The sequence below is a fragment of the Clytia hemisphaerica genome, unplaced genomic scaffold (assembly GCF_902728285.1).
Source record: "Clytia hemisphaerica strain Z4C2 unplaced genomic scaffold, Clytia hemisphaerica genome assembly, whole genome shotgun sequence".
Classification (NCBI taxonomy): Eukaryota; Metazoa; Cnidaria; class Hydrozoa; order Leptothecata; family Clytiidae; genus Clytia; species Clytia hemisphaerica.
The window spans coordinates 158,847-175,511 of record NW_027103781.1 but is presented as its reverse complement, the minus strand read 5'-3'; the positions used below and the strand labels follow the sequence as shown (position 1 = coordinate 175,511).

General features: G+C 36.1%; 1 protein-coding gene across 1 annotated transcript in view; it reads right to left on the bottom strand.

The window, feature by feature from the left end:
* Positions 1 to 9,427: 9,427 nt before the first annotated feature.
* The window catches only part of LOC136806207 (RNA helicase aquarius-like), a 33,043-nt gene continuing 25,805 nt past the window's right edge, over positions 9,428 to 16,665 (bottom strand). The window contains exons 41-45 of the mRNA XM_067062768.1: positions 12,696 to 12,866; positions 12,258 to 12,455; positions 11,850 to 11,912; positions 11,159 to 11,272; positions 9,428 to 10,021 (exon numbers count right to left, since the gene is read on the bottom strand). Of these exons, the coding sequence (XP_066918869.1) occupies positions 9,878 to 10,021; positions 11,159 to 11,272; positions 11,850 to 11,912; positions 12,258 to 12,455; positions 12,696 to 12,866 (690 nt within the window). The 3' untranslated portion in view covers positions 9,428 to 9,877. The remainder of the gene's footprint in view (positions 10,022 to 11,158; positions 11,273 to 11,849; positions 11,913 to 12,257; positions 12,456 to 12,695; positions 12,867 to 16,665) is intronic.

Here is a 16,665-nt window from a genome sequence, read left to right as displayed (position 1 = left end):
AAGAAAAATAAATGCAATCCCGCACGGGTCAGACATACAGAAATCTGTATGTCTCTCCTTACGTTTTTAGGTGAAGAAAAAAAGGCGTCGGAAGTAGCTTCTAGTCGGTTATTTTCCTTTTCTCTCACGCGCGCTGAATATTTAATTAGTGTTTACATTATTTGATTGACAGTTCTATTATAAGGTTATAAGTAATAACCGACTAGTTTACTAGTCTAACATGATGAGAGCCCCAAGGAGTGTCGTCTTATCCGGCGTGGATTCGTGCTCCTTATAGAAAAACAACACTTCCATCGTGTTATTCTATACGGAATACCACTGATTTCAACCATTATAAGGCCGGCCTTCAAAAGTCAAATCTGAAAACTCACATGTCAATCTTAATGAGGCCCCCCCAGCGGCACCCCTAATCAAGCCATCACGCATAAAAATTTTCTCCATCACGCATCACGAAAATCGCTAAAATTTGGGCAAATTTAGGCATGTGCTGCCTAAGGTTAGCTTTTCCGATAAGACCCTTCGAAATGCACTGTACAGGGATGTAAGTAAGGGTTAACTTTTCATACATCATAGAGTGCACAATAAGGGTCTCGTTTAGCTGGATGCACTGTAAGGTTGTGTTTTGAAGTTTTGAATGATGATGTCTCGCTGAATTGCAAGTCTGACTGAACTTTTATAATTTTGACTCGCCGCACCCGTTTTCCATTTTTGACTTATTTTGCACAGCCCGTTTGGACAACACCGACTCATTTAAAATTAAGACATGAAATTGAACTATATTATACAGTCTATAAATGCCGCCGTTGTTCAGAAATGTAAGGGGCGAGACTCCTGGATGAGAAATGAAACCACTCAATTCCCATCCAGAACGCCCGCGCGTTGTTTTTGCACAAACGCCGGATTTAAACTAAACTTGGAAGGTTATCAAACTGGGTTTTAATTGAACTATTTATTTTTGCCGATACAATTCTGTGATCACTGCCAACAGGATAAGAAGACGAAAATGCTTGACAATCAAGGACACTGTTTCTCCATCTTTTTCGATAGATGATGTAGTCAATTTGGGACAGTGAGTCTGTTGGAGATCTGTATGTCCAAAGTTTCGCCGTAGGTTTCTGAAAGGACGTATTTCCAATGATTAGATTGAATTGATTAGTAAAATCTTGTAGGAAAACACCATTTCTGTCGGTTATAGTGTGCAATGAAAATCTGTTGTTAGTTTTTGCGTTCATATCTCCACCAATGATCAGCATATGGTGGGGAGGGATCGTATCAACGATGTGACATAAATCATCGTAAAAATCAGAAACCATTTCTTCGGGTAGTGAATTATGTAGGGAATAGCATGAAATGATGACATTTTGAGATTTCCTTGGAAGGTTGCTATAACAATACGTTCGTTGATTTTCTTTACTGATAAAAGAAGTTTAGCACCTTGATCGTTACGTTTGGCAGAAGCAGTGAACAGTGTAGATGAGCCAAGATTATGAGCAACGATGTCAGGGTTTGTAGGTTTATGAACAAATCTGTGTTCTTGAATACAAGTAATATCAATGGTTTGTGAATGAAGGAGCTTATTGAGTTCGACTATAGACGAGTCGGTTTGTTGTGTTCTACAATTTAATGATGCGACTTTGAACATCTTGGAAGGTTTTGAAAGGCCATTTTACGATTGCGAGCATCAGAGTTTCTCCGCCAATTATGGTTGAGGATAGTCTCGTCATTGGTTACATTTGCAACAGGGTCGGATCGGTTTAAAGGCTTTTTCGCTGTTTATTCTCGGCATAATGGACGAGTTTTGTCGTAAACGGGAGATAATTGCACGAGTGATTCTTTTTGTTTTTGATTCACAGAGTCCGAAAGAACGAGGAAAATTCGAGACACTCTATTTTGTTAACTTTGGCGCCTCATTGAAGAGTGTGATTAAGGAATAATTAATTATTGCTCTCTACAGAATGCAATTAAGGTTTAATTCAATATTTGAAGGTGCACCAAATGAGAAAAAATAACCTATCATGCGATTATCATCAATATCGAGTTACACATTGTTCTATAAGAACGTCAAAAATTTTGCTTTTCGAAAGTTTTTGGCTTTAATTACTTGTACTTGCTGGTTTAGCCAAATCATTTATTTGGCAACTGTTGGCGGTTCGTCTGGGATGAACCATGTTCCTATTCGTTTTAGTACTTCTTTGTAGAAATTGTCTTTTGTCAACCCAGAAGATTTCATCACTTTGTCTTCTAGTGTCTCAGTTGGTTGACCAATTTTCGTCCGTTTGTTTACGCTGAACAAGAGTCTTTTTGTTAAACATTGGTTTGGTTGTCGTGCCAAGTGTCCGAGATAACTTGATTGTTGTTTTGATACGAAAGTTGCGATATCATCGGTTCGACAAATTCGTAGAATATCTTGGTTTGTCATAACAAACCGATATTCCTCAGTCTTGGAGCCATTTCGTACAAGTTTCCTAAGCATACCAACATATACAGAATTTATTCTATTCATTCCTGCAGTACTCACATTCCAGGTCTGACAAGAATAAGTCAGTTTTGTGCGAACCATTGAATTGAAAATCAGTACTCTTGTTTTCAAATGAATTTTATAATTCGTTAATTTAGTAATCAGTTCGTAAAATTTAGCTTCCAGCTAGTGATATACGAAGGCTTATTTTTGCGTTGCCCGTCGATGGTTCGTCATATTTTATCACGTCTCCGAGGTATCGAAATGTTCTAACATTTTCGATCGCCATTTCGATTCTGTAGTTCAGCAATAGATTCAGGGTATGTCGACTGGTAATGTTCTTTGATGTATTCAAAGTTGAAGCATACTTATTGTTTTCTTGATGTTAATACTCAGTCCGTATTTTGAGAATATCTCATGTAAAAGAACAAGGCCCTTTTGAAGATCGACTACACTTTCGAAAAAGAGTTCTAAATCGTCCGCATAACCCGACCAGTCTGCGTCATGATCTCCTTCGTATCCTTTTGCTCTCTCTTCTCGGGTGGTTGCAGTTGAACGTATACGATATTTCAGTTTTAGAAAATTTATTTGTTGAGTTTGACATTCATTTTCATAAACTCTCATAACGTAGTCCATTTATAAATTATACAAAAGCGGGGATTCAGGACCACCTTGACGTACACCAGTTAAGATTTCAAATGAGTCATCGGAAGTTTCAGACAAGGCTGTTGTAGTGTAGGAGTAAACAGCTTGAAGAATATCAAAAAGTTTAGTTGATCGATTGGGTTTGATTCGTTGGGATATTGATTTAAACAACCATTCTCTGATAACGTGGTCGAAGGATGAGCTGAGATCGACAAATAAGACGTATACCGGTTTTCTAATGGAGTCAGTTATTTGTTGGATTCATTTGGTTATACCATCAGATGTTCCTCTCCCCCATCGATGTCTCCCCGGACGAAATCCTTGTTGCTGGTCCATTAGCTGGTCCATTTAAGCCTAAGGATGTTATTAAAATGTTATTAAAGAGGCCCCCAGCGGTATTTTTTGTCTTCGATCACGATCACGCAAATCAGCAAAAAAATAGACAATCACGCATCCCTTTGAAAAAAGTCCAAGTCACGTATCACGGCTCAAAAGTCTTTCACATCACGATCACGTTTTGAATCTCTCATCACGAAGAAAAAATTTCCCAGTCATGTAATCACGCTGCAAAAAAGTCCCTATCACGTCATTACGAAAACCGTTTGGGAGACCTCATTAAAGTCTTTTTGAGCCTAGTTTGAAAATGGTAACCTTATTGGGCAGCTGATGACGTCAACAGGAAAGGAAATGCAATTGGAACTAATTTTCGCGGGAACTAATTTTCGCGGTCGAAAAAAATATCCAAATTGCATTTCGCGGGTTTTGATTTTCGCGGTTTTTTCCATTCTGGAATTTTTTGCGGTTTTGCCCTTTTTTGGACAAATTTCTTTCATTTTCCTAGGGATTTTTCAAATTTTTCGATAAAATTGGAAAAAATTGTATTTCGCGGGAATTAATTTTCGCGGTTTTCAGCTCTCAAAATTTTTCGCGGGATCAAATTTTCGCGATTTTGACGAAAAACCGCGAAAAACGCTAAAATTAAAACCCGCGAAAATTAGTTCCAATAAGGTAGGAACTATATCTACAAATTTCATAGAATTCCTTTCAAAAAAATTTAACAGACGTTTTGTAATCAAACACTTTGTTGACATATCTATGTGTGTTTTTTGTTGTCTTGATTGTTCAGTTGAGAAAGTTGAGTCTCGTGATTTGAATCTCGTGATTTTTGTAATCTATTAAAAACAGAGTCTGAGGGTGTTGTATGTTTGATAGAGAGAGTACATACGTGGCAGCAACAATGAATATTTTTCATCAGCAGAAAAACTACCCTACGCAACAGCAGAAAAATGGATTCAAACAACAACTCTTACGTGAGAAATCTACCAAATGCTTACTTGATTTATTTCACAAAAAGTTTCCAACAAATCCTGTGATGTTGTATCAAGAATTGTCACAGACAAAACACAAGAGAAAGTTGGATAAATTAAAATTGAATGACGATCAATATGATCTTGTTTATACAGCATCACAACAAACAGATTCAACACAATTTGATATCACTTTGCTTTTTCTTTTGATACGAACATTATGTGGTCACAAGACACCCTCCAATGGTTGGTATGAAGAACCAGATGTCAACGATGTTGATGACATTGCAAATGCTCTTCGTTTGAAACTCGAAAGAAATCGAATGCAGCATGGTCAGCTATCAATCTCAACAGTAGAGTATCGAAGATCGTTTCAGTATGTAAAAAAGCCTCTATTAGCTCTTGGATGCTCGCAGAACGACCTGAACGACTTACTACCCTCTTTTGAATATAATCCACCTCAACCGAACGTGAATTTCACCGGACGAGACGACGAATTAAAGGAGATCAATGATATTTTTAAACTCAAGAAAGCCTGCAATGTCGTTATCACAGGGATTCCAGGTGTTGGGAAAAGCGAAACTGCAAACCATTATTACGTCACCCATCAAACTGATTACGACCACGTGATCAAAATCAATGTAGATAACATCGAAAATGATTTCAAAAATGTTGCCACTATTTTAAAATTGGACGAGAAGACGAATATCCAAGTCATTACAGCTTTACTGAAAACATACTTCCAAAACGAAATGGTCCTTTATATCTACGATAATTGTACCGCGGTTGAGCAGTTGACCAAATATCTCGATCCAGGTCACCATAACTTGATCACCACTCAAATACAACATTGGGGAGCTGGGTATGAAATAGTGACTATTGATAAATGGTCAGAACAAAGCGCCACCAAGTTTCTTAAGAGCCAATTGAAAACAGCTGATCCAAAAGAATTGTCTGAATTATCGAAAGAGTTGGAGTTCCATCCATTAGGACTTCAGCATGCAGTAGCCTCGATAACCCAAACTCAATTACCGATTAATGAATACCTCGATGAGCTAAGAAAACATAAGGTTGATATGTTGTCTGAAAAAGTAGCACTTGGTTATGGAATTAGAACGTCAGTCTTTGTTTCGTTCTTCATAACAATTGAAAGGATTGAACGAGAGAGTCCGGAGGTGATGAAACTTTTGTCTTTGTTTGCAATTCTCGATGGAACTTTTATGTTGGAGGAGTTTCTTAAAAGGTGTTATGAGACAAAAACGGAATACAATAAAGCCAAACGTATCTTGTTTAATTATTCAATCATCCAAGCTAAGCAACAAATGACTGAATTCACCAACAAAAAAGTCAACTATCTAACCGTCCATTCCCTCTATCAGGAGGCAGTTAAGATCTACATCACTAAAAACAGAGCATTACAAAAAACACTAGAGCAGTTTATTGAGATGTTTTCATCCGAGAAGTGGGTGTCTGTTGATAGAACCTCAGAATACAAATTATGGCTAAACCACCTCCAGCACCTTTGGGAGCAAGATTGTTACAAAGATATCATTGTCAGTCAATTATCAAACTATCCAGCGGTTCTAATATTTTCGCCTTCGGAATGTTTTCTCAAAGACATCGCAAGGCGAATTTATGACTCAACAAAAAACGACTTTAAAAACCCAGTATCTTACTACCTGGATTATTGTTATGCTGGTCAAGAACTGGCATATTGGGAAAACTTTGAGCAACGAGTGAATGAAAATCTTGAAGAAAGCCCAGTGAAAAGGAATTTGTTAGAATGCATAACAAATGCGAAAGCAGTGCTAAACACTGACAACAGTGAAAATATATTAAGAAAATTTGTTGTTTGTTTTCTAAATGGCCATTTTGAACAGGTGCCCAGCTTCTTACAAATACTATTTGCTGCTCCTAATTTAGAGATGAACTTTTTTCGAAGCATCTGTTATAAAGAAACACAAGAGTTTGATAAAGCTTTGGATTTACTTTACACGATATCAGATTATAAACATGAAGAATCGAGTGCTAAAGTCCAAATCGGCTGTTGTATGATCTTAAATGGAGAAATTCAAAAAGGGATGAAAGTGATAGAAGAATCAGAGCCTTTGTGTAATGAATCAATATGCGATGCTGGGCGAGCATGTTTCGATGTTGGTTTGTTTGATGAAAGTAACAAATACTTCAAAAGGTGGCTCGCAAGCTCACCAATTCCTTGTACCGCGATTGCTGTTGACGCGTTCTGCAAAATACTGATGTTACCCAATAATCTACCGGTGGATTCTCTCTATTCTGTGATAATAAGGATGCGTGCACATGACCCGACTATTTGCTTCAAAATCCGCGGTCTGATACTCCTCTACTGTCTGCATGTAAAACATGATGAAGTTTCAATGGCTGAACAAGTTGCAATGAATTTTTCGTACGCAGAGATTGAAGAAAAGAGATACACGAGTAATATTTTTCGGGAGGCATTTATCCTGGCTGACCATTGGCAAAAAACTTGTCGGTTTTATAAAGCGCTGGTTGTTTATCGCATGATTGATGAGTTAGGTGATGAAATTGACGATCATGAACAAATATGTGTTGAGCTTGATTGGGATTTGCTTGACGTGGATGAACATATCGATTTTTGTATTGTAATGTTGAGAAAAATATTTCATTTTTAAAGCTCATGTATTTTCTAATTATTTTATTACTAAAAGATTTTACTATGATTTAAAATCAAATATTATACTTTAAGCTTAATTTAACAAAAAGAACATTAGTATATGTTGTGCGCAGATTTGTAATACCTGCGCAGATTTGTAATAAACTTTGCGCAAATTTGTAATACTTGAGCTGCGCAGAATTGTAATACTTCTCTGCGCATATTTGTAATTTGGAATTTAGATTTTTACTGAGGGCATATGTTTCCCACGAAGAAAAGTTTCGAAAAAAAGACTTAGAAAATAATCAGAAAATCAAAGGTTGTATATCTTTAGTATGAACATTAACTTTATAAGAAACAAATCAATATATATTTTAATCTAATGAAAATTGGCTTTTGGCAGTTCGTTCTTTCAATACAAAATTGGGATTTTGAACAATTTCGATATTTTCATTTTTCTTATAAGCATCAACTTTATAAGAAACGAATCAATATATTTTAATCTAATAAAAATTGGCTTTGGCAGTTGGTTCTTTCAATACAAACATGGGATTTTGAATACAATTTCAATATTTTCATTTTTCCAGTAAGTAAGGATCAACTTTATAAGAAACGAATCAATATCTTTTAATCTAATGGAAATTGTTCCAATCATTTTTTTTCTTCATCTTTATGTATTTTTTCTATCTAACAACAACAAAAAACATACCGAAGCTTCAACCATCAAACTCTTCTTGAAAGAAAGTTAATTCAAAATAATTTCACTTGAGATATCATGCTGGAATGTAATGCAGGTGCTATGAAAGGTTATCAGTCAGAGGGGACAGGTTTCCTAGCTAGATAGAAGGTGCGCTGGCATCCACTAACGGATTCGTGCTCCTTATAGAAAAACAACACTTCCATCGTGTTATTCTATACGGAATACCACTGATTTCAACCATTATAAGGCCGGCCTTCAAAAGTCAAATCTGAAAAATCACATGTCAATCTTAATGAGGCCCCCCCCCCCCCAGTGGCACCCCTAATCACGCCATCACGCAAAAAAAATTTCTCCATCACGCATCACGAAAATCGCTAAAATTTAGGCAAATTTAGGCATTAAGCATGTGCTGCCTAAGGTTAGGTTTTCCGATAAGACCCTTCGAAATGCATTGCACAGGGATGTAAGTAAGGGTTAACTTTTCATAGAGTGCATAATAAGGGTCTCGTTTTAGCTGGATGCACTGTAAGGGTGTATTTTGAATGATGATGTCTCGCTGAATTGCAAGTCTGAACTTTTATAATTTTGACTCGCCGCACCCGTTTTCCATTTTTGACTTATTTTGCACAGCCTGTTTGGACAACACCGACTCATTTAAAATTAAGACATGAAATTGAACTATATTATACAGTCTATAAATGCCGCCGTTGTTCAGAAATGTAATCGAGTGCCCCCCGCCCCCGGGAGGATGAGAAATTTCGAGTTATGGAGTAAAGTTAAGAAATTGTCAACTGAAGGGATTATAAAATTTGTTCGAGCTAAGTAGACATTTGGGTTATATGGGTTTGAGTTAGACAGACCTCCACTGTATAATACTACCCACGGCTTTACACATTGAGTTTCAAGCCCGAAGGGCGGGCTAGGGCGAGACTCCTGGATGAGAAATGAAACCACTCAATTCCCATCCAGAACGCCCGCGCGTAGTTTTTGCACAAACGCCGGATTTAAACTAAAATCTATTGCTAGATTTCAAAAAATGTAGTTCTCCAAAACGAGGAAACCGCTGGATACAATCCGTCGTCATGATTACGGTGCGTTATAGGCGCATTTTGAATAGGAAATAAGTAGCTTCAATTTCTCTTGTCTGAAAAGGGTTGAAGTTTTGCCTCTAGCCCTTCGGGCTTTACAGTCTGAATCGCAGACCTCTATAGATATATTTCCTCTGTAAGAAACTCTTTTCGCTAGAGGGTGAACAAAAGCCTAGCGGTTTTGTAGAGGTCTGCGATTCAGACTAAGGTATGTCGGATTGGCGGGATCCAGTTGGCCGACGAATATATTCGTTTTTCGATAATTCTCAGCGGTTCAAAGTGCTATTAGTCTGGCAGTAAGCTCAAAAAGGCCCTAACCTTGAAAAAAAAATAGTATACGGCTGAGATTTGTTACATAGCGCTCCTCGAAACACCAAGAAAAAAAGTTTTGAACCCCTTTTTAGTGATTTTGTGATGGTCAATTTTCCGTCCTAAGTAGAACCAATAAGTAACAACTGTTCCAAATTTTAGCCATATACTTTTTTTCAAGGTAAAAACCTAATTCAACTCAAACATATGCATACCCCAAGGAATTTTAAGAATTGCCGTCGCTTTCAGGAATAAAATGAGAGCTATAAGTTGATTTTCAGTTACTTGATTTATATATATTGTCCAGATTAAAAAACAAGCTTTTGTTAAAAAAAAACTGACTAAAAATGTTTTTCTATGAAAAAAACTAATAAAAACAGTAGCTCTAAAGTTTTGCCTGAAAAAATTAAGCCGCACAAATTCCACATACCCACATATTTCGAGATTGCGCTAAAGAGGTTAGAAGCTTAGAGAAATTGAGTACGCAAGTAGTAATGTGGGTTTAGGTTATTCTAGTTTATGGGAATCGTTAGCGAAAAAAAACCGAAAATATATTTGATTCGATATGTTAACAACAAAAACAAGGGAGATGAGAATACGAATGAATTGCGGATTGCCATGCCAAGTTCGCCAACCTTGTTTTCCCCACATATGAATCTCCATCCATGAAAACATTTCCATTATGAAGATTGTTCATGTTAAACTTCTTTTTTTTCTTTTTCAGTTCATTTCAACTTCATTGACGATCATTTGTTGCTTTTCAACTTTCGTCTGCGATGCATTTTTCTGATCACCCGAATCGGGTTTTTTGTCGTCCGATTTTGGTTCCGATTTGGGTTCAGATTTAGGTTGTGACTTCTTCAGCTGGAATGAAAGTAATAGAAGATGGTAAGAACAATATCAAAAACAAATTATGAAGGACATGATATAATAAAAGTCCCTGAGAAAAAATTAGCACTAGATTGTCTCCGGTCTTATGGTTTATAGACTTTTTCATAAATTACGTCACGAACATCACTTGCCTCGTATTCAAAAAATTTCCATGGTGATCATATCCCTTGAGACATTAAATGTTTTTTTAATGAATAGAAAGTAGTTGCAATAAAATCCGCTGGGAGTTAATCACCATGGCAATAATTTCAAAACGAGGCAAGTGATGTTCGTGACGTAATTTATGAAAAGGTCTATTGATCCTCTTTTAAGACAAAACGTCAACCTTAACTCATGAAGCTTGAACGTTCCATATGTTTAGGAGAAAAGGTAGATGGTAGACTGAACTTTAAATTTTGGAATAAACAACAGTCTGAGTCTAATTAGAAAAGGCATGTTCGTTTCCATAAAAGAAACATCTTCAACTGATTATGAAGAAAAAGAAACTAAGTAAAACATCTCATTTTTCCATGACATCTAGCGTAACAACGAAAATAGCAGACACAAATTATTTTGAATGTGAAAATATCACGATGCTAAGGAAGTGACGACAACTCCACCCTCTCTCTAACGTTGACAAAACAAATGATCCCAAGTTTGATGAACAAACTCTAACGTTTGATGAACAAACTCTAACAGGACATAGCCGTTCATATTGACCTTTTATTCGATGACTGCTCGATGACCTCAAAAAGCTAAAACTCTTCGTAAAAACTGTCGCAAAAGTATGTGAACACTTTTTAAACATTTTCTGAGTACTTGTGGAATCTTCAAAAATTATACTTGATCGGGAAGATATTATTTCGAGTAAAATAATCTTAAGGCCGTTGAACGATTCCAACTTTCCATCCAACATGGATGGCCCTACTAACTAATCATATCATCAAGGATATCGAAAAATAGAAAACGTAAAAATAGTAAAAATGAACAAGTTTGCTGGCCTCTTAAGTTAACAATCTCGTCTCGATAACTCGAACAAAATACAGCAATCAGTGATGCATTCGAACTTTGGAAGAGGGAAGATATCAAAACATACCAAATTTTAAATGAAAAGCAATGTGGTGAACGTACCTTTTCTAGTCGTTCCATCTCTTGGACGCGTTGAGAGTAGATGTCATAGACGTACTGTGCCATCTGTGGCATGTCATTGAGGATGAAAGGTTTGCCTGATGGTAATACGTTGATCTAAAAAAGGAAGAGTAGAATAGAAGAGTTATAAGTCCCTAAAATAAGTGTATTGGTTAGGTTAATCGATCAGAGACTGTCTTAATGCCCTTAAAACACTTTTTTGAAAAATTTATCCTATTTTTTCAATAGTTCCTAAAAGCCTAATATTTTCAATAATTCAATTTAGCATAACGATTACCCTACTATTTCTCAAAATCTATAAAAGGTTATAGGCCTTTAAAATTCTACTAACAACAAATCGGAAATAACTCTTTGAGACATTGATGTCTTTTGAATAAGCCAAGCTAGTCGATAGCTGCAAGGTGCAGGTTTTAATGAAAAAGCTTAAGCTAAAATTCAAGTCTAATATATAGTAGGCTAGTGTTATGAGGGTACACACTCGACTAGCTCTTTAATGCCAAGATTTCTGAGACTTTCTTCAAATTAGAGTAAGAATTTCAGTTATTGTAAAACATTTCGAGAAATACGTTAATATATTAAAATTTCCATTGGAGAGGCTAGAATTGATTTTACTTCTGTACCAAAAGCATTGCCAGAGAAAGTTGTTGTCACTCTAAATAAGGTAATAGCTTACGGGTCTTTGTGAAGGGTACTTTTCATCGGGCGCCAAGAACAAATTCATTGGACGTGCCATCAACTGAATAGAAAATGAGGATGAAATTCGTGATGAATATGCCTTGAACAAGATTTTTTGAAAAGAAAGTAAAGATCGTCTGTGGTGCTCGAGGCGGTACAGGTTAAACACTTTGGTACTATTAATTTTTGAGTCGTATTATTATTGAATGAAGTGTTATCTATCGAGCTGTATATCGTTGAGCTTTCGTGCCTAAAATCGAGCTTATTCTATTAATTTGCTGATTGACTTTTTTTGACTTTTTTTTCGCTTGAGTTCTGGCCCTAAAACAACAAATCAAAACATTTATTATTAATTCCAACCAAGCCCTTAGGGAATATCAATTCACTAAATCTAATCAAAACCTACCTGACTAAAGGCTGGTCGAAGTTCAAAACAATTCTGAAACAGACTGACACGTGCGAAAACGTAGAGACCGAGTCTTGCACGAGACATGGCGACAATGAGACGACGGACATCTCGTAAATGACCGACCGTTTTCGTTCGGACGAGCGATAGGATGATGTAATCGTTCTGTTGCCCCTGGTAACGATCCACCGTTGTCACCTAGATTGAACAAAGAAAACGTATCAAAATCATTGGTTCCAAAGCCTTGAAGGGGCTAAATCTGAGACCTTCATGGATGGGAAATGAAGCAACTTATTTCCCATACAGAATACGTGATCCGCGTGTTTTTTAAACAAGATTTTTAAATTCTCTTGTTTGAGAAAGGTTGAAAATCCTCTCTAGCCCCTTCGGGGCTTCAAACATTTGGTATTGTAAATCAAAGCCTAATTTTTAAAATACCTTATGGGGGCGTCCAATAATCGGGTTTTCGCCGCACCGTTTATCGATGACGTCACGAATGAGATGTTTTTGACCGTTGTACGTTGTCAAGATGGAAATACTGGACGCGGGGTAACCAAGGAGACGCATGTACATAAACAATGCAACACAATATTCTGCCTCGCCCAAATTCTAGATCAAAAATAAAAATAAATTTATTTAGTTGTTTCAATTGGGTCTTGGGTTCCGTTAGTATATCTAAAATAAGTGTTGTAGTTCTTTATTTAGAGACCTCTCCTAATCGTTTACACCCCTGGATTTCCAAGGTTTATGGGCTACCCTTTGGAAACCAAACTTCCTTTATCGTGTCTAGGAGCTGGAGTAGTCAAAATCTGTACGTTTAATACATTTTTTGTAATTAATTAAGGCCCGATGCTATCTGGTATTTTTCTACTGCCGTATTTTAGAGTAGTGGTGAACAAAGTAAAGAATGAATCTGATTGGTCGATGGAATATGTCCTTCAGTCTAAAGAATCATCCAGGCTAGTTCAATTTATTCCAATGAAGTAGTTGATAGGACTTGTAAAAGTTGTGTTTTCTGTGTTTTGTGTGTTCGATCCAATAGCTGCAGAAAAATGACTTTTTTATGATAGGACTTGCAAATGTTGTGTTTTCTGTGTTTTGTGTGTTCGATCCAATAGCTGCAGAAAAATGACTTTTTTATGATCGGACTTGCAAAAGTTGTGTTTTCTGTGTTTTGTGTGTTCGATCCAATAGCTGCAGAAAATTCGTTTTTTGTGACAGGATTGCAAATGTTGTGTTTTGTGTGTCTTGTTAATTTCGCCTAGCGAAAGTATTTGGAGCATATTTATTTTTTTCATAAGCATATACTTTATAAGAATCAAATCAATAGCTCTTGATAGACGGTGATATACCCTTCGGTAATTAGTTCTTACAAAGTAAACAAAGGATGGCGTGCAATATGAGCATATTTATTTTTCTTATAAGCATATAATTTATAAGAATCAAATCAATAACTCTCGATAGACGGAGATATACCTTTCGGTAATTAGTTCTTACAAAGTAAACAAGTGATGGCGCACAATATGAGGATATTCATTTTTCTTATAAGCATATAATTTTTGGTCCTGTTTTAGCGATTTTGAGCCTCGCTGTTCTTATAAAATTGTTCTTATATTAAAAGTGTATGGATTGCATATCTTTAAAGTGAGATAAAGTAAATACATATTGTCTGTGTTCCTTTTCTTAGGATTTCTTGTTCTTAGATTATCTGGCGCTGCAAGTCTTGCTGGTAAGTAGTTAAGTAAATAAGAAGGGGCTAAATTGTTCAAGATTTTGTAGAAGAAGATTATTCTTCTACTAAATCGACGATCAGCTAGACTCTCGAGACCAAGTTCAGAATAAAGTTTTTCTTGAGACGTTCCACGAAAGCAGCCTGTTATAGCACGACAGTAATTATATTGGATAGATTCAAGCTTACGCACAAAAGTCGAATTTCCAGGATGGTGGTATATGATATCCCCATAGTCTAAAGTGCAGTCTAATGTAAGATTTATATAAAGTGAGCAGAGATTTTCTTGGTACTTGTTTTTTAAGTCTGTTAATGAGGCCAATACCTTTATTGGCCTTTTTTATTTTTTCGACTAAATGGTGACTGAATGAGAGTTTGGAATCCAAAAGACAACAGACTTGGTATGGTTCCCTTTGATGAGGGCGAGGCTTTTAAGCGTGGTGGTGTACGCTTTTGTACTTTAATCGAATTAACTTTCGCGACATTAAATTTCGCGATTTCGCAAATTATTGCCATTTTTAATCTGCCACAAAATTTCTAAAATCACAGTGGGTCTGTGAGAAGGGGTGTGTTAATTAAAATCGAGGCCAAGCCTTATGAATGACGGACCACGCTCAATTAATATTTCATTGCTCGAGTTGAATTCGAATTTAAAGTTGTGACTTCTGACCATCTGACTGGTGGTAAAAAAACATTTCGTCTTTTTGGCGATGAAGATTAGATTCGAGTCTGGTCATTCCTCAATGACGTTAATGTCAGTATTGACTTCTTGAACACAGTTCTATATCACCATAGGCATGTCAGTAAATATGCTGGTGTCGTAAGCATACTGAACACATTTTGTGTCGGTCTTAGCAGCCATATCGTAGTATATATTGAACAGAATGGGATCCAGTTTATTGGTGACGTCTAGAATCAAGGATTTTTGTCATTGATAGTTTACAAGGACAAGTAGTGTTTTTTTTAGAGAAGCGGAGTGAGTGAAGCTTCTTTATGAGAGTTTCAAAATCAACAAACAGTATTGAAGGCTTTCGAAAAAAATCTGCCAAAAATAAGTGTAATCTCAAAACGATGCATGGCTTTGACTGGGATTGGTTCGTTTAGTTTTAAGCATAAAAATATACTTTCTATAAGTGAAACGAGCGAACGCACAAAACACAAAAAACACAACATTTGCAAGTCCGATCATAAAAAAAAGTCATTTTCTGCAGCCAATTGATCGAACACACAAAACACAGAAAACACAATATTTGCAAGTCCAATCACAAAAAATGATTTTTTTGCAGCCAATCGATCGAACACACAAAACACAGAAAACACAACATTTGCAAGTCCTATCACAAAAAATGATTTTTTTGCAGCTATTGGATCGAACACACAAAACACAGAAAACACAACATTTGCAAGTCCAATCACAAAAAATGATTTTTTTGCAGCTATTTGATCGAACACACAAAACACAGAAAAACACAACATTTGCAAGTCCTATCAAAAAAAAAATTGTTTTTCTGCAGCCAATTGATCGAACAACACAAACACACGAAAAACACAACATTTGCAAGTCCTATCACAAAAAAATGATTTTTTTGCAGCTATTGGATCGAACACACCAAACACAGAAAACACAACATTTGCAAGTCCTATCACAAAAAATGATTTTTTTGCAGCTATTGGATCGAACACACAAAACACAGAAAACACAACATTTGCAAGTCCAATCATAAAAAAGTCATTTTCTGCAGCTATTGGATTGAACACAGAAAACACAGAAAACACAACATTTGCAAGTCCAATCACAAAACAATGATTTTTTTGCAGCCAATCGATCGAACACACAAAACACAGAAAACACAACATTTGCAAGTTCGATCATAAAAAATGAATTTTTTGCAGCTATTGGATCGAACACACAAAACACAGAAAACAACATTTGCAAGTCCTATCACAAAAAATGATTTTTTTGCAGCTATTTGATCGAACACACAAAACACAGAAAACACAACATTTGCAAGTCCTATCACAAAAAATGATTTTTTTGCAGCTATTGGATCGAACACACAAAACACAGAAAACACAACATTTGCAAGTCCAATCATAAAAAAGTCATTTTCTGCAGCTATTGGATTGAACACAGAAATCACAGAAAACACAACATTTGCAAGTCCAATCACAAAACAATGATTTTTTTTGCAGCCAATCGATCGAACACACAAAACACAGAAAACACAACATTTGCAAGTTCGATCATAAAAAATGAATTTTTTGCAGCTATTGGATCGAACACAGAAAACACAGAAAACACAACATTTGCAAGTCCGATCATAAAAAATGAATTTTTTGCAGCTATTGGACCGAACACACAAAACACAGAAAACACAACATTTGCAAGTCCAATCACAAAACAATGATTTTTTTTGCAGCCAATCGATCGAACACACAAAACACAGAAAACACAACATTTGCAAGTTCGATCATAAAAAATGAATTTTTTGCAGCTATTGGATCGAACACAGAAAACACAGAAAACACAACTTTTGCAAGTCCGATCATAAAAAATGATTTTTTTGCAGCTATTGGATCGAACACACAAAACACAACTTTTACAAGTCCTATCAAGTCCGTCTGTGTTCGTACTCATACTTTATTGGAATAAATTGAACTAGCCTGGATGATTCTTTA